The sequence below is a fragment of the Somniosus microcephalus genome, chromosome 1 (genome assembly GCF_052327205.1).
Source record: "Somniosus microcephalus isolate GS21.2 chromosome 1, FLI_Smic_1.0, whole genome shotgun sequence".
Lineage (NCBI taxonomy): Eukaryota > Metazoa > Chordata > Chondrichthyes > Squaliformes > Somniosidae > Somniosus > Somniosus microcephalus.
The window spans coordinates 21,867,658-21,894,666 of NC_140987.1; the positions used below are offsets into that span (position 1 = coordinate 21,867,658).

General features: G+C 45.9%; 1 protein-coding gene across 8 annotated transcripts in view; it reads left to right on the forward strand.

Moving 5' to 3' along the window:
* htt (huntingtin) overlaps positions 1–27,009 on the forward strand; it is a 256,421-nt gene that overhangs the window by 205,982 nt on the left and 23,430 nt on the right. For all 8 annotated transcript variants that reach the window (XM_085974744.1, XM_085975173.1, XM_085974896.1 and 5 more), the window contains 8 exons: positions 8,110–8,287; positions 12,193–12,297; positions 14,769–14,956; positions 17,829–17,955; positions 18,209–18,312; positions 21,483–21,637; positions 23,267–23,406; positions 24,009–24,091. In XM_085974744.1, coding sequence (XP_085830870.1) covers positions 8,110–8,287; positions 12,193–12,297; positions 14,769–14,956; positions 17,829–17,955; positions 18,209–18,312; positions 21,483–21,637; positions 23,267–23,406; positions 24,009–24,091 — 1,080 coding nt within the window. The remainder of the gene's footprint in view (positions 1–8,109; positions 8,288–12,192; positions 12,298–14,768; positions 14,957–17,828; positions 17,956–18,208; positions 18,313–21,482; positions 21,638–23,266; positions 23,407–24,008; positions 24,092–27,009) is intronic.

The following is a 27,009-nucleotide window of genomic DNA, read 5'->3' on the forward strand; positions in this document are numbered from 1 at the left end:
GGGGGAGGATCCAGTTGTCGTGGTCCATGTTGGTACCAACGACATAGATAGGACAAGGAAGGAGGTTCTGCTGAGGGAGTTTGAGCAGCTAGGGGCCAAATTAAAAAGCAGAACCACAAGGGTAATAATCTCTGGATTATTACCTGAGCCACGAGCGAATTTGGCTAGGACAAATAAAATAAGAGAGTTAAATGCGTGGCTCAAAGACTGGTGTGGGAGAAATGGGTTTTGCTTCCTGGGACACTGGCACCAGTACTGGGACAGGAGGGAGCTGTTCCGTTGGGACGGGCTTCACTTGGCCAGTGCTGGGACTAGAGTCCTGGCGGATCATATAACTAGGGCTGTAGAGAGGGCTTTAAACTAACTAGTGGGGGGGAGGTTCCCAGAGAGCAAATAATACAAATGACAACAGAGAAGGTCATAGACTTAGGTAGCAGTGGGGAAATTAAAAACCAGAGCGTGTCAGGAAGGGGTAGAAGGTGTGGAGTAAAAGGTAAAGTAATAAAAAGGGCAATAGCAGGAACTAAGTGTCACAAAACATATTTGAAAGTTCTCTATCTGAATGCACGTAGCATTCGTAACAAAATAGACGAGTTAAAGGCACAAATAGCTACATATGGGTATGATCTTGTGGCCATTACAGAAACATGGCTGCAGGGTGACAATGCCTGGGAATTAAACATACCAGGTTATTTAACAATCAGGAAGGACAGGCAGGAAGGAAGGGGAGGTGGGGTGGCTGTGTTAATAAAGGAAGGAATCACTGTAATACAGAGAAATGATATTGGGTCAAAGGATCAGGATAATGAAACAGTTTGGGTGGAGATAAGGAATAATAAGGGGAAAAAAACACTAGTGGGTGTAGTATATAGGCCTCCGAACAGTCGCAACTCGGTTGGACGGAGTATCAATCAGGAAATAGTTGAGGCTTGTCATAAGGGAACATCTATAATTATGGGGGATTTTAACTATCATATAAATTGGACGAATCAAATTGGGCAGGGCTGCCTTGAGGATGAGTTCATTGAGTGTATTAGGGATGGGTTTCTTGAGCAGTATGTAACTGAACCAACCAGGGGGCAAGCAACCTTAGATCTGGTCCTGTGTAACGAGACAGGATTAATTAAAAATGTCCTAGTAAAGGATCCCCTTGGAATGAGTGACCATAACATGGTTGAATTCCATATTCAGTTAGAGGGTGAGGAGGCTGTATCTCAAACAAGCGTGCTAAGCTTGAATAAAGGAGACTATGAAGGTATGAGAGCGGAATTGAGTAAAGTGGATTGGGAAAATAGGTTAAAGGATAAGACGATACATGATCAGTGGTGTACATTTAAGGAGTTATTTTACAAATTCCAAAAAAAGTATATTCCACTGAGGGGAAAAAAAGGGTGTAAAAGAAAAGACAGCCATCCGTGGCTAAGTAAAGAAATTAAGGATAGTATTCGACTAAAAACAAGGGCATATAAGGTAGCCAAATCTAGTGGGAGGATAGAGGATTGGGAAAACTTTAAAAGACAGCAAAAAATAACAAAAAGATTGATTAAGAAAGGGAAGATACATTATGAAAGTAAATTAGCAAAAAATATAAAGACAGATAGTAAGAGTTTTTATAGTTATATAAAAAGAAAAAGGGTGGCTAAAGTAAATGTTGGTCCCTTAGAGGATGAGACCGGGAAATTAATGGTGGGAAATATGGAGGTGGCAAAAACACTGAATGAATATTTTACATCAGTCTTTACAGTAGAGGACACCAAGAATATCCCAACACTTGACAAGCGGGGGGCTATAGGGGGGGAGGAGCTAAATACGATTAAAATCACTAAGGAAGTAGTACTTGGTAAAATAATGGGACTCAAGGCGGATAAATCACCTGGACCTGATGGCTTACATCCCAGGGTTTTGAGGGAAGTGGCGGTAGGGATTGTGGATGCATTGGTAATAATCTTCCAAAACTCCCTGGACTCAGCAAAGGTCCCGGCAGACTGGAAAACTGCTAATGTAACACCCTTATTTAAAAAGGGCAGTAGACAGAAGGCTGGAAACTATAGACCGGTTAGCCTAACATCTGTGGTAGGTAAAATTTTGGAGTCCATTATTAAGGAGACAGTAACAGGACATTTGGATAATCATAATTTAATAAGACAAAGTCAGCATGGTTTTATGAAGGGGAAGTCATGTTTGACAAATTTGCTGGAGTTCTTTGAGGAAGTAACATATAGGGTGGATAAAGGTGAACCAGTGGACGTAGTGTATTTAGACTTCCAAAAGGCATTTGACAAGGTGCCACACAAAAGATTATTGCTTAAGATAAAAAATCACGGGATTGGGGGTAATATTCTGGCATGGATAGAGGATTGGCTATCTAACAGAAGGCAGAGAGTTGGGATAAATGGTTCATATTCAGACTGGCAATCAGTAACCAGTGGTGTTCCGCAGGGGTCAGTGCTGGGTCCCCAACTCTTTACAATCTATATTAACGATTTGGAGGAGGGGACCGAGTGTAACACGTCAAAGTTTGCAGATGATACTAAGATGGGAGGGAAAGTAATGAGTGAGGAGGACATAAAAAACCTGCAAGGGGACATAGACAGGCTAAGTAAGTGGGCAGAGATTTGGCAGATGGAATACAATACTGGAAAGTGTGAGGTTATGCACTTTGGCAGGAAAAATCGTAGAGCAAGTTATTATCTTAATGGCAAGAAACTGGAAAGTATTGAAGTACAAAGGGATCTGGGGGTCCTGGTGCACGAAACTCAAAAGGTTAGTATGCAGGTGCAGCAAGTGATTAAGAAGGCCAATGGAATGTTGGCTTTCATTGCTAGGGGGATAGAATATAAAAATAGGGAGGTATTGCTTCAGTTGTACAAGGTATTGGTGAGACCGCACCTGGAATACTGCATACAGTTTTGGTGTCCATACTTAAGAAAAGACATACTTGCTCTCGAGTCAGTACAAAGAAGGTTCACTCGATTAATCCCGGGGATGAGAGGATGGACATATGAGGAGAGGTTGAGTAGATTGGGACTCTACTCATTGGAGTTCAGAAGAATGAGAGGCGATCTTATTGAAACATATAAGATTATGAAGGGGTTGGATCGGGTGGATGCAGGGAGGATGTTCCAGATGATGGGTGAAACTAGAACTAGGGGGCATAGTCTTAGAATAAGGGGCTGCTCTTTCAAAACTGAGATGAGGAGGAACTACTTCACTCAGAGGGTGGTAGGTCCATGGAATATGCTGCCCCAAAAAGCTGTCGAAGCTACATCATTACATAAATTTAAAACAGAAATAGACAGTTTCCTAGTAGAAAAGGGAATTAAGGGTTACGGGGAGCGGGCAGGAATTTGGACATGAGTCTAGGTTCGGATCGGTCATGGCCCTGTGGGTAGCGGAGTGGGCCCAGGGGCCGTGTAGCCTGATCCTGCTCCTGTTTTCGTGTGTCTAATGCTGTTCGATTCAGGAGATAGTCCTGTGATAGTGGATTGGCGGTTAGGATCAGATCAGCCATGATCTTATTGAATGGCGGAGCAGGCTCGAGGGGCCGATTGGCCAACTCCTGCTCCTATTTCTTATGTTCTTATCTTATGTTAGAAGGGCAATTAGGGATGGGCAATAAATGCTGGCCTTGCCAGCAACGCCCACATCCTGTGAATGAAATTAGAAGGGGAAAAAAAGGACGGCAGGTTTCTTTCCATGAAGGACATTAGTGAATGAGTTGGGTTTTTAACGACAAGCTTGACATGAAGGGATAATTACTGGTCCAAGCCTCCTAAGGGCTACCCCAGATCAGGCGTATTTCTCAGACGTTCACTTTCAACTAAAGTTTGAGGTAGCCGAATCCTAAAGACACTTAATTGGGTCTAAAGGTCCGGACTATCTCTCCCTAAAGGAAAGGAACAACCTGAAAATGTTACCGTCCTCCAGATAGCGCTTTTAATAAGTTTAGCTAGACTGTAACGTTCCGGATATTATGAGGGTCTGGAAAACTCCCCCAGAATTCTGCAACTCCTCACCAAAGAGTGTACAGAGATTGAGTTCACGAGTTTGATGCAGACATCTTTTTTGAGACAATTCTAAAAATACATCGATTTATTAAAGAACTGACATGTAGTTTACAGTTGGTGAGTCAATCGCAACATTAACAGTTCCAAAAAGAGAAAGCTTGCGATCTTATTATCAGAGAAACTTACTCTCAAATCTTAACTTCGCTACAGTTTTACAGTTCTTAAAGTTCTATTCAGGATATCCACCAAAATCAAATACCTTTGTTCCCCGAGGTACAAAGAGTTTGCGACTTAGAGCCGCCTCTGAAGCCGAGAATCGTTTTGCCCGATTACAGCGAGTCTACTATCCCATTTGAGAGTACAATATTTATACCCTTTTCCAGTGGTATTTTCTTTAAGGTTTTCTGCTGATGCAAGCTAATTATCTCGTCATTTTTCTGCTGACCTCTGCAATTTTTACTGCCAGATCAGCTGGTAGCATTACAGAATCATGTCTCCTCTCTAGGTGTTCTAAGTTTACCATAAAAAACAGTGTAATGGCAGGTGTGTTTTGCTTGGTCATTTTTACGAAGGCAGATGTTTCTTACTTTTATGTGCTGCTTTATGAAGTGTAAATTAGACCACCTTATCCAGGGTGAACCATTGTTTCATTCTGAAAGGTTCAGCCTGCCGGAGCCTTTAACCTTCTGTTTCAATAAGGTTATTGATTCAGTGTCAACAACTCTCTTATCTCAATAGCCAGAATGCTTTCACAGCTTTTTCATCGTTAGGTTTCGAGATTTCCAAACCCAGTTTGTCATGTTTTAATGAGGCCAGAATTTTTCTGAATAGATTATATGGCCTATTCCTTCACAGACAGCTTCACTTTTACTGATGCCAACTTTTTATTTCCAGATTTTAAAAAACTGAATTCAAATTCTCAAACTACCATGCCAGCATTCTCTGGATTATTAGTCCAGTAACATAGCCACTGCACTAATATGCCGCAAACATGTGCGTGTATTCATATTTGGTTTGTGTAAATGCACCAGCAACTTAGAATTACATAGAATATACAGCACAGCAACAGGCCATTCAGCCCAACAAGTCTGTGCTGTTTTTTTATACTTCACAAGGCGTTACATAAACTTGTATTTATGTAATGCCTTTAATGTAAATAATGTACCATGGGACTTCGCAAACCAGAAACAGTCACTCAGCAGCAAGGTTGAAAAAGGCTCTTGAAGGCAGGGAGAAAAGTAGTGAATTTTAGGGAGGAACTTCCAAGGATTGGCCTGAGACCACTGCAGGCCAATACTAGGTCTAGTTTTCTAGTGCGTTTTTAGAAGCTGAGGTAATCCCAGGTAGGCTGGTTTTTTTTTTTTTAAACCCATAGTTGGTAGCCTGGAACACTAAATGATTCTGTAACCCTTAATTTGTATTCTTGAAATAATTGGAGCTGGAAGGGGTGCGAGAAAACTTTGTGTTACTTTACATAGGATTACCTAGGATATACAGCACAGAAACAGGTCATTCAGCCCAACCAGTTTATGCTGACTCCCACAGCCCACTGACTCCCACAGCTACCTGGACTACACTTCCTCCCACCCCGCTTCCTGTAAGGACTCTCTTCCATTCTCCCAGTTTCTCCGCCTCCGCTGTATCTGCTCCGACGACGCCACCTTCCACACCAGTGCTTCAGACATGTCTTCCTTTTTCCGCAACCGAGGATTCCCCTCTACTGTGGTTGACACTGCCCTCGACCGTGTCAGTTCTATCTCCCGCACTTCTGCCCTCGCCCCTGCCCCTCCCTCCTGGAACCACGATAGGGTTCCCCTTGTCCTCACCTTTCACCCCACCAGCCTCCACATTCAACGGATCATCCTCCGGCATTTCCGCTACCTCCAAAGTGATCCCACCACCAAACGTATCTTCCCCTCCCCTCCCCTTTCAGCATTCCGCAGGGACCGCTCCCTCCGAGACACCCTAGTCCACTCCTCTATCACCCCAAACAGCCCTTCCTCTTCGCCTGGCACCTTCCCGTGCAAGCGGAGGAGATGTAACACCTGCCCCTATACCTCCCCCCTTCCCACTGTCCAGGGCCCCAAACACCCCTTCCAGGTGAAACAGCGATTTACTTGTACTTCTCGCAATCTAGTATACTGTATTTGCTGCTCACGATGCGGTCTCCTCTACATTGGGGAGACCAAACGCAGATTGGGTGACCGCTTTGCGGAACACCTCCGTTCAGTCCGTAAGGGTGACCCCGAGCTTCCGGTCGCCTGTCATTTTAATTCACCGCTCCATTCCCACTCGGACCTCACCGTCCTTGGCCTCTTGTATTGTTCCACGGAAGCTCAACGTAAACTCGAGGAACAGCACCTCATCTTCCGATTAGGCAGTCTGCAGCCTTCCGGACTCAATATCGAGTTCAACAATTTCAGATCATAAGCTCGGCCCCCATTTCATTTTCTCTTGTAATTGTTCCACTCCTTTCCCCCCCCCCCCCCCCCCCCACTTTCCTTTTGTTTCTCTCTCACACCTGGCAGCTATCTTTTGCCCTGCCAGTACACTTTACACCCAATCCCAGCCTATTACCATCTCGTCTAGCTTCTAATCTCTCTTACTTCTTTTGTTTTTTATTCTTTTGTCCGATCGCAGCCCTGCCTTCGATCTAGTTTCTTTTCTTTCCAGTTTTGAAGAAGGGTCCAACCCGAAACGTCAACTCAAATTTCTCTCCACGGATGTTGCCTGACCTGCTGAGTTTTTCCAGCATTTTCTGTTGTTATTTCAGTTTATGCTCCACTCGAGCCTCCTCCCGTCTTTCCTCATCTAACTCTTATCCTCCCTTCTCCCTCATATGTTTGTCTAACCTCCCCTTAAATGCATCTATACTATTTGCTTCAACCACTCCCTGTGGTAGCGAGTTCCACATTCTCACCACTCTCTGGGTAAAGAAGTTTCTTCTGAATTCCTGATTGGATTTCTTGGTGACTATCTTCTATTGATGGCCTCTAGTTTTGCTCTTCACAAATGGAATCACTCTCTCTGTGTCTACTCTGTCAAAACCTTTCATAATTTTAAAGACTGCTATTAGGTCACCCCTCAGCCATCTCTTTTCAAGAGAAAAGATACTCAGCCTGTTCAGCCTTTCCTGATGGGTATAACCTCGCATTTCTGGTAACATCCTTGTAAATCTTTTTTGCACCCTCTTCAGTGCCTCTATATATCCTTTTTTATAATATGGCGACCAGAACTGTACACAGTACTCTAACCAAAGTTCGATACAGGTTTAGCATAACTTCCCTACTTTTCAATTCTATCCCTTAAATCAAATTCCTACTGAGTAGTGCTGGTACCAAGAAAAGAGGGGTGGATAGAAAGAAAATCTGCGAACGCTGGAAATCTGAAGCAACAGAAAATGCTAGAAATAGGCAGCGGGTCAGTCAGCACCCAGAAAGAGAAAAGGCGGGTCGGTGGGCTCCCACCACAACCGTTGATCAGCGTCTTCTCTCTTCAGATGCTGTCGGACCGGCTGCGTAGGTCCAACAACACAGGCAGGTTATGCCGATAGGGTGAGATGAAGGAAGACGGGAGGAGGCTCGTGTGGAGCATAAAGACTGGCACGGACTGGTTGGGCCGAATGGCCTATTTCTATGTGCAGTACATTCTCTCTAATTCTATGTTACTGTTGCTATAATGGTCAAAGTCATAACGGCACAGAAGGAGGCCATTCGGCCTATTGAGTCCGTGCCGGCTCTCTGTAGAGCAATCCGATCAGTCCCATTCCCGCGCTCTATCCCCGTAGCCCTGCAAGTTTATTTCCCTCAAGTGCCTATCCAGTCTCCCCTTGAAAACATTGAGTGTCTCCGCTTCCACCACTTCCGTCGGCAGCGCGTTCCAGGTCATCACCACTCGCTGTGTAAAAAAGTTTTTCCTCACGTCCCCCCTGTATCTCTTGCCCAAAACCGTAAATCTGTGTCCCCTAGTCCTTGTACCATCAACTAGTGGGAACAGCCTTTCCCCGTCTAGCCTAACCAAACCCGTCATAATCTTGTACACCTCTATCAAATCGCATGTCTTGACCTCTGTACATCTTGTTTTTTTGCATTGTGTCATGCAGGCGCTGTGCTGGCAGTTGATGCACGATCAGGTTCCTCTAAGTCTGGACCTGCAAGCTGCTCTGGATTGCTGCTGCTTAGTTCTGCAGCAGCCCGGGGTTTGGAACCTGCTGGCGTCTGCGGCCTTCGTCACTCAAGCCTGCTCCGTTATCAACTGCATCCGGTTCATCATCGAAGCAAGTAAGGATTTCTTTTTTACATTTGGTAGGAGAAATTAAGTAAAAACATGTAGCGGGTTTTTTTTGTGACTTACGCTGCTTGTCTGAGTGAAGGATATTAGTGCTGTGGGAGAGGACTATTTTTTATTCATGGGGTATGGTAGCATAGTGGTTATGTTACTGGACTAGTAATCATCCGGAGACCCAAGTTCCAATCCCACAACTGTGGAATTTAAATTTAGTTTATTAAATAAATCTAGAATAAAAAGCTAGTAGCAGTGCTGGTGACCAGGAAACTACCGGATTGTCGTAAAAACCCATCTGGTTCACTTATGTCCTTTTAGAGAAGGAAATCTGCAGTCCTTACCCGGTCTGGCCGAATGTGACTCCAGACCCTCAGCCATGTGGTTGACTCTTAACTGCCCTCTGAAATGGCAGCTCACCACCACCTTCTCAAGGGCAATTAAGGATGGGCAATAAATGCTGGCTTTGCCAGCGACACTCTCATCCTGTGAATGAATTTTTAAAAATTGGTGCTTTGAGTGTCACTGTTAAGCACTCTAACATCATGTTGCATGTTTAATTAAATAGTGCATACAACCATACACAATTGACGGGCAGGGAAAGACCAGCTAGTTCATCAAGCCTGCCCCACGATGGCCGGAGCATCCTAACTAAACACTTCCTCGCTCCTTCCCACTTCCCCCAACCCCAAGGCATGTAATCTCCTGGGAGAGGCCAAAAAAAACACGGGGAAAAAATACTCTGGAAAATACCTCCTCGGGCGATCAAAACCAGTTCAGGAGGTCACACGGACCAAGTGTTATCTGTAAAGACATGTAACAACAACAACAGCAACAATAACTTGTATTTATATAGCGCCTTTAATGTAGTAAAACGTCCCAAGGCGCTGCACAGGAGTATTTTAAGACAACAAATTTGACACCGATCCACATAAGGATAAATTAGGGCAGGTGACCAAAAGCTTGGTCAAAGAGGTAGGTTTTAAGGAGTGTCTTAAAGGAGGAAAGAGAGGCGGAGAAGTTTAGGGAGGGATTTCCAGAGCTTAGGGCCCAGGCAACAGAAGGCACGATAACCTTCTGTATGTTGCGATCCCTCCCACAGTCAGGATCCAGCTCCCCTTTGAAGACATAAAGGGAGTCTGCACCAGCCGGCAATGCATTCCAGAGGCTCGTGGTGGTGGGCAGGGCGGGGTGGGTGCGGAGGCGGTGGAAGCTCCCTCTACCTTAATTAAGCACCCACTACTGCGCTGGTGTGATACTTCTCCATTTTCCACGTCGGCTGTCTTGGGGTCCATTGCTTGAGATTGCCAAATTTGTGCCGTGAGCCTGTGATCTCTCTCAACCTGATTTGGGAATGTCCCGAAGCATTTTGCACAAGCCTCTTGCACCCAGCAGACGAATTTCTATGCCTCCAATCTGGGCTGGAGTTACACCCAGGTCCAGGATATAAAACGTTGATTCCAGTCTGAAAGTTTATAAAGTTATTAATGGAGCAACTTTGCTTTAAGTCCTAGATGTTCAAAATGTTATTGACCATCTATTGAGATTTCTGTATTTTTCTCTTTGTTTACCAGTAAGTGTTGTAATGAGGTGCTTTCTGCAGTGATAGCACTGCTATCCTTGGACCAGCTGATGCTGTTTTTTCAGAATGAGGATCGGGGGTTCCCCAGGAGTGTTGGTATTTACCTAGAGTTGCATAGAAACGGACCATTCGGTCCAACTGGTCTATGCTCCACACGAGCCTCCTCCCACCCTTCTTCATCTAACCCTGTCAGCACATCCTTCTATTCCTCTCTCCCTCATGTGCTTCTCTAAGATTCTGAGGGGGCTTGATAGGGTAGATGCAGGGAGGATGTTTCCCCTCATGGGAGAATCTGGAACTAGGGGGCATAGTTTCAGGATAAGGGGGTCGCCCGTTTAAAACGGAGATGAGGAGGAATTTCTTCGCTGAGGGTTGTGAATCTTTGGAATTCTCTACCCCAGAGAGCTGTGGAGGCGGAGTCAGTGAATATATTCAAGGCGGAGATGGACATAAATTTGAGCTACAGGGGAGTCGAGGGTTATGGGGAGCGGGCAGGAAAGTGGAGTTGAGGCCAAGATCAGATCAGCCATACAATAGCAAAATACTGCGGATGCTGGAAATCTGAAATAACAACAGAAAATGCAGGCCAGGCAGCATCCGTGGAGAGAGAAACAGAGTTAACGTTTCAGGTCGGAGACCCTTCGTCAGAACTGGTAAAAGTTTGAAATGTAACAGATTTTAAGCAGGGGCAGAGGCAGGGAAGGTGGTGGGGGAGGCGGTGGGTAGCAGAGGAAGGAGCTTAAGGGACAGTCTGTGCAAGAATGCAAGGCAGGAGTGGTTAAATGTTGCAAATGGAGATGGCAGAATCATGAACAGCTGCCGCCTGATCAGATCAGCCATGATTTTATTGAATGGCAGGGGCAGGCTCGAGGGGCCGAATGGCCTACCCCTGCTCCTATTTCTTATGTTCCCCTTAACTGCATCTACGCTATTTGCCTCAACTACTCCACATTCTTGTCACTCTCTGAGTAAAGAAGTTTTTCCTGAATTTATTCGTGACCATCTTATATTTATGACCTCCAGATTTGGGATTCCCCCCCACAAGTGGAAACATTTTCTCTACGTCTACTCTATCAAACCTTTAGTCTTGCGACCAAAATGCACCACCTCACTTGTCTATATTGAAAATAATTTGCCAATTACACGCCCACTCCAAGTTTATTGGGGCAGAAATTCCTCCCCAAACGCGTGAGTACGGAAGGGGTACTCGCGTCTGGCCGGAGGAAATGCCGGTTTTCAGCATGCACAGCGCATGCGCTGAAAACCGGCATTTCCTCTCCTCCAACCCGAGAGTTGAAGAGGCTAGCGCGCGTGCTGTAGGGGGCAGCGCGTGCATCTTGGATTTCCTGTGTTTTGGGGGATTTGCCCATGTGTAAAGGCCTCCGGTCTTTACGCTTGTAAAAAGCACACAAGTATTTATTTTTACAGGTAAGTGGTGTTTTAGTGTAATTTAGAAAAAAAATTTCCACAGGTTTATTATTTTAAACAATTTACAATAAGGTAAGTTGAGTTTTAGACCCTTTTTATTAAAAATTTATTTTTTTTCAAAAAAAAAAATTTAAATTTTTTTTAACTTATTTATACTTAATTTAATGATTGGGATGTTTTTTAAAATTTTATTTAAAGTTTAAGTAGTGTTTTGGGGTGCAGTACTTCTCATGAGTTTGACAGTTCTTACACTCAAACTTATGAATGAAGTTTCCCCTCCCCTGATTGGCTGAACAGTGCTCACCTGATCCCAGCCGGCACATCGCACTAACTACGCCGCTGGGTCAGGTTAGCACAGCGCGCCGACATCAGAACCTGGCCACTGACAGGAAATCCACTGCGGGCCAGGTTTCAGATGTCGGCGCGCAGGGTGAGCGCACATCGGGGGCTTGCACGCGCGGCAAGCCCCCGACACCAAGTTCTGGGCCATTAATGTCTGCTTGTGTTTTGTGGAAGGTCCCCAGGAGTGTGTCAGTATTTGCAGGGGGTCCTCCGAAGTGTGTCAGTATCTGTAGGAGATCCCCAAGAGTGTGTCAGTAATTGCAGCGGGACCCCACCTGCATTTGAAAACTTCTGCCTCAAATATATATTAGACCATTTTCAGAATTTCTGTAATGTGACAAGCAGACACGTGCAGTTTTTTTTTATATAGAGTAAATGAGGTAATCGTTTACCCTGCTCATCGAACAATTCTTTATTATGAAAAAAATAGTTGAGTGGAATAAAAAATCTCAACTCCGAAGAATTTGTTTAAAAACCCTGAGTTTAGTGATTGCCCCTCTCCTGCCGCGCGCGCTCGCCACGCCTGTGATTAATACTGTTTGTTTATTTCAGTGGCGGTTGAACCAGGAGAGCAGCTGCTGCTTCACGAGGAGAGGAGAAAGTCGAATACCGACAGAACTACAATTGAGGGTGAAGAGGGTGCGAACGTGTCAGAGAGTGAGTAAATGTGGCTTCATATCGTTCCCCCGGGGGGAACGCACAAAAAACAAACTTGGATTATCATGGCAGTCTGTTGACATTTGAATGTGGCCGTTAAGTCACATTTACCTCCTGTAGTCCTTGGGTCAATGATTCCCACCTGCTGTCGAGGTTTACAGCAGGAAAGGAGGCCATTCAGCCTATTGTATCTGTGGCAATTCTTTGCTCGAATGATCCAAAACTAAGCTCACTGTCCTGTTCTCTCCCCATAGTCTTGTATCGTCTTCCGCTTCGAATATTTAGCCTCTTTTCCCTTAAACAATGTCATGGTCTCTGCCTCAACCAGTCCCTGTGGCAAAGCACTCCATGCTCCAGCAGTCCTCTGTGTAACAACATTTCTTTCAAGCCCTCTCCTCGCTCTCTTCATGTCAGTTGTAAATTGATGACTTCTCATCACTGGCTTCCCAGCCAAAGGAAATAGTCTTTCCCTAGTCACCCCATCAAAACTCTTCATAATTTAAAAAACCTCTATAACATCTCTAACAGTCTCTACTCCAGTGGAAATAGTCACAGCATCTCCTATATCTCGGCTGATTACGACAGTTTTTACATCCCTGGCATTATCCCGGTGACTCGACGCTGTATGCTCTCTATGGCTTCAATGTCCCTTCTATAATGGGGTGCTTAAACCTGCACACACTGCTCCAAATGGGGCCTATGCAATGTATAAATTCATCATTACTTCTTTGCTCTTGTACTCTATATCCCTGCATGTAGAATCATAGAATAATACAGCACAGACGAAGACCATTCGGCCCATCGAGTCTGCGCCGGCTCTTTCAAAGAGCAATCCTGTTAGTCCCAATCTCTGCTCTTTCCCCATATCCCTGCAATTTTTTCTCCGAGTATTTATCCAATTCCCTTTTGAAGGCTACTATTGAATCTGTATCCACCACCCTATCAGAGAGTGCATTCCTAATCCTAACCACTCGTTGTGTAAAAAAGGTTTTTCCTCATGTCGCCTCTGGTTCTATCATAAAACCGCAAATTCTATTGGCTTTACTGAAGGCTTCATCTACCTACACTCTCACTTTCAGTGAGTCATATGTTTTGAACCCATGGTCTTTCTGTTCATCCACACCCTTCAGTCTCTTTCCATTCAGTGTATATTCCCGTTTAGGTGACTGTGGTGATCACAAACAGTGAGTTGCATTTCTTCGAGTGACAAACTGGCCCATATTATAATTTCACAAACTAAATGTACTAGGCAGACAACCTTGATTATTTATAGGCAATAGGATTGAAGAAAGGGAGAACTTGAATTTATATGGCACCTTTCGCGACCTCAGGATGTCCAAAAGTGCTACACAGCCAATGAATTACTTTGGAGTGTCGTCACTGTAATGTAGGAAATATAGCAGCCAATTTGCGCACAGCAAGGCCCCACAAGTAGCAATAAGATGATCTGTTTTTATAATGTTGGCTGAGGGAAAAGTGTTGGCCAGTACACTAGGAGAACTCCTTTGCTCTTCGAATAGTGCAATGGGATATTTTGCATCCACCTGAACAGGCAAACAGAACCTTGCTTTAATGCCTCATCCGAAAGGTGGTACCTCCGACATTGCCGCACTCCCTCAGTACTGCACTGAGGTGTCGATCTAAATTATGCGCAGAAATCCTGGAGCGAAGCTTGACCCCATGCCCTTCCGCTCAGACGAGAATACCAAGAAGCAAATCGCTTCCCCTTGAGGTAGCAGCTAATTTTTTTAGTACGAAGAATTACTTCAAAGTGAGGCTTCAGGGAAAAGACAAAATAAATTCCTTCAGAAGCAACTGACAGAGCTCTTTTAAACTCCGCAGTACGTACAAATTCATATGAACATGTCTGCTTGCACAATGGTCACTTTACATCAGAGTCAAATTGTGTGAAGTATTTTGAGATGTTGCTGAGAGGTATGATAAGCCGATATATAAATGCAAGTCTGTGTCTTTTTATTCATTCACATGATGAGGGCGTCGCTGGCAAGGCCAGCATTTATTGCCCTTGAGAAGTTGGTGGTGAGCCACCTTCTTGAATACAACTATTACGAGTCAACCACATTGCTGTGGGTGCGTCTGGGGGTCACATAAGGATGGCAGATTTCCTTCCCATGAGAACATTGGTGAACCAGATGGGTTTTTATGACAAAACAGTAGTTTCATGGTCACCATTACTGATGCTAGCTTTTTATTCCAGATTTATTTAATTGAATTTAAATTCTCCAGCTGCCGTGGTGGGACTTGAATTCGTGTCTCCGAATGATCAATCCAGGCCTCTGGATTACTGGTCCAGTAACACAACCACTATGCTACAATAAGTGTTTCTTTTGGTTTACATTTTCAGTTTTTTTTCTTGCTTTTTGCCTGGAAAAGTTGAGCTGTAGTATCTTGGGTTTGTAGTTATTGCTGAGGTTATGATGTTCTAACCCTTTGACTTTCGGCCATTTTAGGATCCAAATGCATTACAAAGGCCTGCGATGTGATGACTGAAATGGTGGAGTGTCTCCAGTCTATACTGTCCTTTGGGCATGCCAGCAACAACCGAATCCCGGCGTTCCTGAACCCGACTCTCAGGAATATTGGCATTAGCCTAGCCAGGCTGCCTCTGGTTAACAGCTACACCCGTGCCCCTCCATTGGTGAGTAGGGGTAACTTCATTGTCCTTCCTGGGCTGGAAGCGTTCACGTGAAGCAGTCTGAAGCCTGACAGACCAGATGTTTTATGCAGTATTAAAGTACTGAAAAGGATTTGAAAAACCAATAGCGCTTCACATTTGGATGACCGATTGATTTTATTTTTGTTAGGTAATTATGCAGGTATATTCTGCTCCAGGTAAATGTATTTGGTGTTCAGAAAGATTTGGGTGTCCTCATACAGGAAACATGGAGCGTTAGCATGTACAGGAAACTTTCTTTTATCCGGCACGGACAGGACCGACGTGGTGCCGGTTCATCAAAAATTCTGGATAACCGAACGCTATAGTAAAAGATACGGAGCTCAGAGCTCCGTATAAAGCAACAAACCCTGTTGCTTCAGAACAATCGGCACAAGTTGCAAACGTCTCTGTAGCTTAGCAACAGCTTCAGCTACACCCTTGCACAGCAACAAATGGAGTAAAAAAAGTAATAAGTTACCTGAACCTACTCCTGAATTTTGCCGGTTAACCGACATTTCCGGTTATTTAGGGGCTGGTTAATCGAAAGTTTCCTGTAGGTACAGCAGGCAATTAGGAAGGCAAATGGCATGTTGGCCTTTATCGAAAGGGGGTTGGAGTACAAGAGTGAAGAAGTCTTGCTACAATTGTACAGGGCTTTGGTGAGACCACACCTGGAGTACTGGGCGCAGTTTTGGTCTCCTTATCTGAGGAAGGATATACTTGACTTGGAGGCGGTGCAACGAAGGTTCACTAGATTGATTCCTAGGATGAGAGGGTTGTCCTACGGGGAGAAATTGAGTAGCATGGGCCTAGACTCTCTGGAGTTTAGAAGAATGAGCGGTGATTGCATTGAAACATGTATGTTTCTGAGGGGGATTGACAGGGTAAATGCTGAGGGGTTGTTTCCCCTGGCTGGAGGGTCTAGAACTAGGGGTCACAGTCTCAGGATAAGGGGTCGGACATTTAAGACTGAGATGAGGAGGAATTTCTTCACTCAAGAGGGTGGTGAATCTTTGGAATTCTCTGCCCCAAAGGGCTGTGGATGCAGAGTCGTTGAATATATTCAAGGCTGAGATAAGTGGATTTTTGGACTCTGGGGGAATCGGGGGGGTATGGGGATCAGGCGGGAAAGTGGAGTTGAGATCCAAGTTCAGCCATGGTCGTCTTGAATGGCGGAGCTGGCTCGATGGACCACATGGCCTACTCCTGCTCCTAATTCTTATGTTACTATTTAATATCTAACTACTGAGTTGTATTTCCTTCAAGTTGGAAAGGGAAATAAACCCAAGTGTTGGAAATCTGAAGTAAAAACAGACGGTTGTGAAAATACATAGCAGGCCTGTCAGTATCTGAAAATAGAAAAATGGGTTAACATTTTGGGTGTGGAATCTTCATCAGAGTGTGGAGTTTGCTGAAGATCCTGCGGTCAAAGCATTAATTAATCTTTTCTAGCATTTTCTGTGTTTATTTAGCATTCCTTAATGTTTTAATACAAAAGGTATATGAAATCCATTTTTCATTAGTTTTTCATATTAAATTTTCTCAAGGCCCCTGGTACAATCCATTTGAAGATTTTATCTGATTACTGTACCTTCTGTTTAATTTAGCCTTAATGTGTGTAACCAGTCCTAACGACATTTATCGTCCTGTTCCCGAATCCCTTCAACCCCTTACCCTTCATCCACCTATCCAATCTAATCATGAATGTTTTCTGCTTCAACCACTACCCTTGGAAGTGAATTCCATTTTCTGTGTAACACAATTTGTCCTGCACTCTGCTATAAATCTCTTGCATTTAATCTTGCACCTACAGCCCCTGGAAACAGTCTGCTTTAAATACCCTGCCCCATCCTTTCTTAATTTTAAACACGTCTGTCGTATCGTCCTGTAATCTGCATCGTTCTAATGGAAGAAAGGCCCAATTTCTCAAGCTTTCTTTGTATTTGTATTTCCTCATACCAGGTAGCATCCTGTCAGAAACCCATACTTCAACCAGACCTCCCTCAGTCTATCCTTCCTCCTGCAGCCTTCAGACTTGGCGCCACCTAAACACCACTTCTTGACTTATCTTTTACTGTTTTCGTCCTTGATGTCCTGCACTATGGTCCTCGTTCCTTCTTCTTGGTTTTTCATTCCCTTAAGTTAATCTGTTGCCAAGTTGTTCAAAATTGAAATCCGATGGTGTTCAGGCATATTGATTTTCTTCAGGTATGTGAGAAACTTATAAAATTCTAACAGGACTAGACAGACTAGATGCAGGAAGGATGTTCCCGATGGCAGGGGAGTCCAGAACCAGGGGTCATAGTCTAAGGATAAGGGGTAAGCCATTTAGGACAGAGATGAGGAGGAATTTCTTCACCCAGAGAGTGGTGAACCTGTGGAATTGTCTACCACACAAGGCAGTTGAGGCCAATTCATTAAATATATTCAAGAAGGAGTTGGATATATTTCTTGAGGCTAAAGGGATATGGGGAGAAAGCAGGGACAGGGTACTGAATTTGGATGATCAGCCATTATCTCATTAAATGGCGGAACAGGCTCGAGGGACCGAATGGCCTACTCCTGCTCCTATCTTCTATGTTTCTATGTGTCTGTTTTCTCTTATCTGCCCCAGTTTAAACTCCTGTGGCTGCTAGATAGTGCAACAGCTACAAAAAATGATTTAGGAACTTCTGCCTTGTGACACTGTCTGAAACACTGCAACCGAAGGATGTATGTTTCATACATCATGGCCACCACCTAATCTGGGTCAAGATTTAGGTGCCAATTAAGCGATTATGAAATTGCATGTCACAAAGTTCAGTATATGCGATAAATGTTCTCTCGCCGTTAACTCGCAATCAACTTTCCTCAGGTGTGGAAGTTGGGATGGTCTCCGCAAGCTGGGGGTGAATTCGGTACAACTCTTCCTGAAATTCCAGTCGAGTTCCTTCAGGAGAAAGAGGTCTTCAAGGAGTTCATCTACAGGATAAATGTTCTTGGTAAGTGGCAAAAACTGAGGAGGGGGGCGGTAAATGGACTTTGGTCTGGATTTTACTGGCTGCTGTTGGCTTTGCAGGCTCCTAATTTCACGGAAGTCCGTTGAAAGTGGCTTTCTCTGATGCTGCGGCTACTGCGGTTTTTGTTGTATCTGTTGGCCACATGCCAGACTTTGCATGCATTGATCCAGAGTAAGTGTAGTCTGCTTTGAAGTGAAGGCATCAAGACCGGTATAATGGGTTCCTTCTGTTTCAGGGTGGACAAGCCGCACTCAGTTTGAGGAAACCTGGGCAACCCTTCTTGGTGTACTCGTGACTCAACCCCTCGCGATGGACCAGGAAGAGGAAGTTCCACAAGAGGTACAACCAAATGAATATCGAGATTGGAGGAACAGGCACATTGGGAATTGGTGTTTTGAGAATGAAGGAGTTAGTGGTGCACTGGACTGGGGTAACCTTGGGTTCAGTTCCCCCATTATTTTGCTCTTTCCTCCGCCTCACCCCGCGCCCCCCACCAGCTCCGCTGGGTTTTAAATCTCGGCCACATTTCTGGAGGCAGGATGGTGCACGCAGAGAGGTCAGACCCTCGGCGAAAATCGAAGGGTGATTCGTCACTGGGTTGCGTGCTCGTTTATTGGAGCAGACTCGGCGCGAGGCTTGGGAGCAGATTGTCTGGTCTGAATTGGAGGCATGTATCCAAAGCATCCAGAAGGGGGTTTAAAAAATTTCTATATAGGAGGGCAACATACGCTTGAAATAAATAGCAATTCTTAGTTGGGTTTCCGGTGGTCCATTTGTTAAAAGCAGCATGTAGCACAGCAGGAAGATCATAGGCTTGATCCAGGCCCATCCTGTTAGTTGTTTGCTACCCGTGGCTGAGGGTGAACTACGACGGTGCTGCAATTGGTCTAAGTGCCTCCTCTAGACCAGGGAGGGGAAAACCAGCCAGGGTTGCTGCTCCTGATTGCTATCCAGTGGACCACCCTGCTGGAAATGAAAATTTGTGGATGTCGAATGAGAATTTTGGGATTGGCTGTGACATCCCTATAGTCACATAGCCTGCTGGCACTTGCCTCTAGAATCGCCCATAGAAACATAGAAGGCAGGAGTAGGTCATTCGGCCCCTCGAGCCTGCTCTGCCATTCAATGCGATCATGGCTGATCATCCAAATTCAGCACCCGTCCCTGCTTTCTCCCCATATCCCTTGATCCCTTTAGCCTCAAGAAATATATCTAACTCCTTCTTGAATATATTTAATGAATTGGCCTCAACGGCCTTCTGTGGTAGAGAATTCCACAGGTTCACCACTCTCTGGGTGAAGAAATTCCTCCTCATCTCTGTCCTAAATGGCTTACCCCTTATCCTTAGACTGTGACCCCTGGTTCTGGACTCCCCCGCCATCGGGAACATCCTTCCTGCATCTAGTCAGTCTAGTCCTGTTAGAATTTTATAAGTTTCAAATGAGATCCCCTCTCATTCTTCTAAACTCTAGTGAATATAAGCCTAATCGACAGCATCTCTCTTCATAAGTCATTCCTGCCATCCCAGGTATCAGTCTGGTGAATCTTCGCTGCACTCCTTCCATGGCAAGAACATCCTTCCTCAGATAAGGCGACCAAAACTGCACACAATACTCCAGGTGTGGTCTCACCAAGGCCCTGTACAACTGCAGCAAGACATCCTTGCTCCTATACTCGAATCCTCTTGCTACGAAAGCCAACATACCATTTGCCTTCTTAACCGCCTGCTGCACCTGCATGCTTGCCTTCAGCGACTGGTGCACAAGAACACCCAGGTCTCGTTGCACTTCCCCTTTTCCCAATCTATTGCCGTTGAGATAATAATCTGTCTTCCTGTTTTTGCCACCAAAGTGGATAACTTCGCCTTTATCCACATTGGGCAGATGCATGGCAGATGCAGTATAATCACCCAACCTGTCCAAATCATACTGGAGTTTCTCTGCATCCTCCTCACAGCACACACGCCCACCCAGCTTTGTGTCGTCTGCAAACTTGGCGATATTACATCTGGTTCCCTCGTCTAGATCATTTATATATATATATTGTGAATAGCTGGGGTCCTAGCACCGATCCCTGCGGTACCCCACTAGTCACTGCCTGCCACTTGGAAAAAGACCTGTTTATTCCAACTCTTTGCTTCCTGTCTGCCAACCAGTTCTCTATCCAAGTCAGTACCTTACCCCCAATCCCATGTGCTTTAACTTTGCACACCAATCTCTTGTGTGGGACTTTATCGAAAGCCTTCTGAAAGTCCAAATACACCACATCCACTGGTTCTCCCTTATCTATTCTACCAGTTACATCCTCAAAAAATTCCAGTAGATTAGTCAAGCATGATTTACCTTTTGTAAATCCATGTTGACTTTATCCGATCCTGTCACTGTTTTCCAAGTGCTCTGCTATTACATCTTTTATAATGGACTCTAGCATTTTCCCCACTACCGATGTCAGGCTTACCAGTCTATAATTCCTCGTTTTCTCTCTACCACCTTTTTTGAATAGTGGGGTTACATTAGCTACCCTCCAATCCATGGGAACTATTCCAGAGTCTATAGAATTTTGGAAGATGATCAGCAATGCATCTACTATTTCTAGGGCCACTTCCTTAAGTACCCTAGGATGTAGATTATCAGGCCCTGGGGATTTAATGGCCTTCAATCCCGTTAATTTCCCTAACACCATTTCCCTACAAATACTGATTTCATTCAATTCCTCCCTCTCATTAGACCCTATGTTCCCTGAAATCTCTGGAAGGTTATTTGTGTCCTCCTTTGTGAAGACAGAACCAAAGTATGTATTTAATTGGTCTGCCATTTCTTTGTTCCCTATTATAAATTCCCCTGATTCTGACTGCAAGGGACCTACGCTTGACTTCACCAATCTTTTTCTCTTCACATATCTATAGAAGCTTTTACAGTCAGTTTTTATGTTCCGTGCCAGCTTACTCTCATATTCTATTTCCCCCCTCTTAATTAATCCCTTTGTCCTCCTTTGCTGAATCCTAAACTGCTCCCAATCCTCAGTTTTGCTGCTTTTTCTGGCCAATTTATGTGTCCTCTCCTTGGATCTTATGCTATCCCTAATTTCCCTTGTTAGCCACGGTTGAGTCACCTTTTTTGTTTTATTTTTATGCCAAACAGAGATGAACAAATTCTGTAGTTCATCCATGCGATCTTTAAATGTTTGCCATTGCCTATCCACCGTCAACCCTTTAAGTAACGTTCCCCAATCCATCCTAGCCAACTCGCGCCTCATACCATCGTAGTTTCCTTTATTTAAATTCAGGACTCTAGTCTCTGAGTCAACTGCATCACTCTCCATCTTTATGAAGAATTCTATCATATTATGATCGCTCCTCCCCAAGGGGCCTCTCACAACAACATTGCTAATTAATCCTTTCTCATTACATAATACCCAGTCTAAGATGGCCTGATCTCGAGTTGCTTTCTTGACATATTGGTCCATATTTCTCTTTGTTGTAACAGCACCCTCTTCATATTTTTATTTAGGAGGATACGGAGAGGACCCAGATTAATATTCTTGCAGTGCAAGCGATAACGTCCTTGGTGCTGAGCGCTATGTCGATTCCAGTGGCGGGGAATCCAGCCACCAGCTGCCTTGAGCACCAACCCCGTAATAAAGCTCTGAAGGCTCTGGACACGAGGTCAGTTATTTTTAATTTAATTTTTATTCATTCACGGGATATGGGCGTCGCCGGCAAGGCCAGCATTTATTGCCCATCCCTAATTGCCCTTGAGAGGGTGGCGGTGAGCCACTGCCTTGAACTGCTGCAGTCCGTGTGGTGAAGGTGGCGGTTTGATACAACTGAGTGACTTGCTAGGCCATTTCAGAGGGCAGTTAAAAGTCAACCACATTGCTGTGGGTCTGGAGTCACATATTGGCCAGACCAGGAAAGGACGGCAGATTTCCTTCCCTAAAGGACATTTGTGAATCAGATGGGTTTTGACAACAATCTGATAGTTTCATGGTCACTATTACTGACACTAGCTTTTTATTCCAGATTTAATTAATTAATTAATTAATTCAATTTAAATTCCCCAGCTGCCATGGTGGGATTTGAACTCATGTCTCTGGATCATTAGTCCAGGCCTCTGGATTAATACAAAAGCAAAATACTGCAGCTGCTGGAAATCTGAAATAAAAACAAAATGCGGCAAATTCTCAGCAGGTCAGGCAGCATCTGTGGAGAGAGAAACAGTTAACATTTCGGGTCGAAGACCTTTCGTTAGAACTGAAAAAAGTTAGATAACAGGTTTTAAACAGGTGCAGAGGCAGGGAAAGGAGGGAGGGGAGGAAAGAACAAAAGGGAAGGTCTGTGATAGGGTGGAAGACAGGCGAGATTAAATGACAAAAGGGATGGTGGTGCAAGGCAAAAGGAGATGGTAATGGGACAAGTAAAGAAACAAAAGATGGGGCTAGAAGAGGTGTAAATAGGATTAGCAGAATCAATAGCTGACGTCTGGGGGGAAAAATGGGGGCAGAGGTTATGGTTTAAAATTGTGGAATTCAGTGTCGAGTCCAGAAGGCTGTAAAGTGCCTAATCGAAAGATGAGGTGCTGTTCCTCGAGCTTAGGTTGAGCTTCATTGGAACAATGTAGGAATCCAAGGACAGGGAGGTCACAGTGGGAGTGGAGCGGAGAAATAAAGTGACCGGTGATCAGGGTCACGCTTGCGGAGTGAGCGGAGGTGTTCCGCAAAGCGGTCACCCAATCTGCATTTGGTCTCCCCAATGCAGAGGAGACCGCATCGTGAGGAGTGAATACTAGATTACTAGTCCAGTAGCATAACCACTGCTACCATTATACAACGTGTGCGCATTTAGCTGCAGACGTGACAGAATTAACCTGCCAATTTTTTTTTATCTGTAAGAATGTCTGTCTTAACAACTTTAATGGTGTAAAACTTTCGCAGGAGCGTTGCCGAGCCGCAGTGAACTGCAAAAGCAGGTTCATGAATTGAGCAAATGGATCTTTTTGTGTGTGAGGGGATCATAACATAAGAAATAGGAGCAGGAGTAGGCCAATCGGCCCCTCGAGCCTGCTCCGCCATTCAATAAGATCATGGCTGATCTGATCCTAACCGCCAATCTACTATCACAGAACCATCTCCTGAATCTAACAGAATTAGACACATGAAATAGGAGCAGGATCAGCACCTCCCCTGAAGTTTTGAACTTTGACAGGGATTTGTAAGTCGCACATGTCGCGCCTGCTGTTATTTTCTTGACGCATGTTTGATGGTCGAGCTGACATTTCGACAATCCCGTTCGCAGGTTCGGAAGAAAACTGAGTGTTATTCGGGGAATAGTGGAGCGGGAAATCCAAGCAATGGTATCAAAAAGGGACAACATAGCATCGCACTACCCTCATCAGGCATGGGACCCTGTGCCGTCCCTCTCCCATTCAACTTCTGGTATGTTGCACTGGTAGCATTCAACCTGCCCGTCGGGCATTTTTGGTCCCAAGGGTTATTTGCACTAATCTCTGAACCTTCCTAATGTGTCTCTGGTGGTTTTGGATCAGTTTTGAAGTATTCTTTAAGCCATGTTTTTGCTCAGAGCATTTATAAAATGTAGACAGTGAATGAGGGGGTGCTCAGGAAAGAATCACCTACGATGTAAATCGTGTCGTTGGACCAAGAGCATGCAATTAGATCCTTCTGCAATCCACGGAGAGAGTTGCGTTTGTGAGCGAGTCTGAGGGAGCTCAACTGCTGGACTACATTGTAATACAGTTTTGTTAAGTTTCTTGAACAGTACCGTGCCGAGCTCAGAATGATGTATATTTTAGAATGTTTCCCGGCATTGTGTAAAGTAAATAGAGAGGGTTAAAATTATCCAAGAAACTCCACTTAAACCTTTTAAAAGTCTGAGAAAATAGGACCAGCGATGCAGATTTTGGTTCCAGGTTTGCCATTTTTGCTGCCTCGCGTAAGACAATAACACGTTATTTATTGAATCTGTTTTTAATCGACTTGTGTGTCTTTTCTAAAAAAAAAAAAAATATTAAATCTAGGTATCCTGATAAGCCATGAAAAACTTTTACTGCAGATAAACACGGAACGGGAAATGGGGAACATGGATTATAAACTGGGGCAGGTACAGTACAAGTGCGTTTACATTCGGTGTCCGCAGGTTTTTCAGCAGTGGTGATTTTCACAGCCGAGCGTCACTCTGTCCCCGCACTTTGTCCATATACAAGTGAATTTTCACAGATGGGAGGAAGGAGGTTGCTGCGTGGTGATGCGGTGCAGGCACTCTGAAATTTCCAACCCCCCCTCTTTTGTAGATCCGCACTGTCGTGCCAGCTGAGCTCGCTCACTTTAGCAAGGGCCAGGGATCAAACCCGCGTCCCATTGAACCACCGACTCGTGGATGGATTTGTATGAGGCTTGCAGTTCAGCTGTGATGCCCTCCATGGTTGACTAGCCTGCTAACACCGTGTGGTAAACCACTTTTAGACGGCGGAAGCACGGAGAGCTTCATCCACCCAGACACGGTGAGCCACTACTCCCTCCCTGTCCTGCCAACGCGCAACCGGATCTCGATGGCATCGAGGACACACGCCACAGACATCAGCGGCTACTGTGTTGTGACCCTGTCGGTTAAGGGTACGGAGTATAAAAATTTTAAACTCCTCGTCCTGCCCCAGCTATGCGCTGCCGTCCTACTAGGCCTAGACTTCCAATCCCACCTCCAAAGCGTCACGCTAGCATACGGCGGACCCCTCCCCCACTCACAGTCGACAACCAGCAGATTTTAAACCGCCCACCGCGTAACACCTGCGGCCTATCCACCCTCAAGGTCCCGCCACCTTCCCTGTTCGCTAACCTCACCCCCGACTGCAAACCCGTCGCTACCAAGAGCAGGCGGTACAGCGCCGGGGACAGAGCTTTCATTAGCTCTGAGGTGCAGCGTCTCCTGAAGGAGGGCATCATCGAGGGGAGCACCAGCCCCTGGCGTGCCCAGGTCGTGGTCGTTAAGACCGGCAATAAAAACCGCCTGGTCATCGACTACAGCCAGACCATAAACGGGTACACCCAGCTGGACGCATACCCCCTTCCCCGCATATCTGATATGGTCAATCAGATTGCGCAGTACCGGGTATTCTCCACCATCGACCTTAAGTCGGCCTATCACCAACTCCCTATCCGCCCTGAGGACCGCCAGTATACAGCCTTCGAGGCGAACGGCCGCCTCTACCACTTCCTTAGGGTTCCCTTCGGCGTCACCAACGGGGTTTCGGTCTTCCAAAGGGAGATGGACCGGATGGTTGACCAGAACGGGCTGCACGCCACGTTCCCCTATCTAGATAACGTCACCATCTGCGGCCGCGACCGGCAGGACCACGATGTTAATCTGGAGAGATTCCTCCGTACGGCCCAACGGCTGAACCTCACCTACAATAAGGATAAATGTGTGTTTAACACCTCGCGCCTTGCCATCCTCGGCTGTGTAGTAGAGAACGGAGTCATCGGCCCCGACCCCGAAAGAATGCGCCCCCTCATGGAGCTACCCCTCCCCCACTGTCCAAAGGCACTGAAGAGAACCCTGGGGCTCTTCGCCTACTATGCCCAATGGGTGCCCAATTATGCGGACAAAGCCAGACCCCTCATGAAGTCCACATCCTTCCCCCTTACGGAGGAAGCGTGCACAGCCTTCTCCCTCATTAAGGGAGACATTGCCAAGGCCACTATGCACGCAGTGGATGAGTCCATCCCCTTCCAAGTCGAGAGCGATGCATCCAACTTCGCCCTAGCCGCCGCCTTTAACCAGGAGGGGAGACCGGTGGCCGCCTTCTCAAGGACCCTACAGGGCCCTGAGATCCGACACTCGTCGGTCGAGAAGGAGGCCCAGGCGATTGTGGAGGCGGTACGACGCTGGAGGCACTACCTGGCAGGCAAACGATTTACCCTCCTTACCGACCAACGTTCGGTCGCTTTTATGTTTAATAACAAGCTGAGGGGCAAAATCAAGAATGACAAGATCTTGAGGTGGAGAATCGAGCTCTCCACCTACGATTATGATATCTTGTACCGGCCAGGTAAGCTGAACGAACCCCCCGATGCTCTGTCACGAATTACATGCGCCAGCGTGCAAAGTGATAGACTCCAGACCCTCCACAACGACCTCTGCCACCCCGGGGTCACCAGACTTTACCACTTCATTAAGGCCCGCAACCTGCCCTACTCCATCGAGGAGGTCATGACCAGGAACTGCCAGACCTGTGCCGAGTGCAAACCGCACTTCTTTAGGCCGGACAGAGCAAGCCTGATCAAGGCCACCCGCCCCTTCGAGCGCCTGAGCATCGACTTTAAGGGGCCCCTCCCGTCCTCTGACCGTAATGTGTACTTCCTCAACATTGTTGATGAGTACTCCCGTTTCCCCTTTGCCTTCCCCTGCCCAGACATGACCAGTACCACGGTCATTAAATGCCTGAACGACCTCTTCGCCTTGTTCGGGTTCCCAAACTATATACATAGTGACCGGGGCTCCTCCTTCATGAGCGAGGAACTCCGTCAGTTCCTACTAGCGAGAGGTATTGCTGCAAGCAGGACCACCAGCTACAACCCCCGAGGGAACGGCCAGGTAGAAAGAGAGAACGCGACGGTATGGAAGGCCGTCCTCTTAGCCTTAAAGTCTAAGGGCCTCCCAACCTCCCGCTGGCAGGAAGTCCTCCCGGCAGCGCTGCATTCCACCCGGTCACTACTTTGCACTGCCATCAACGCCACCCCCCCCCCCCCCGTGAACGAATGTTTGCTTTCCCCAGGAAGTCGACTACGGGAACCACGCTACCAACCTGGCTGACCTCTCCGGGGCCCGTCTTGCTGCGAAAGCACGTGAGGGCCCATAAAACTGACCCCCTGGACGAGAGGGTGGACCTCCTGCACGCCAACCCCCAGTACGCCTATGTGGCATACCCAGACGGGCGGGAGGACACAGTCTCCTTACGAGACCTCGCACCCTCGGGCACTCCGGAGACACCACCTTCACCACCCCCCCCAATTCCAGACCAG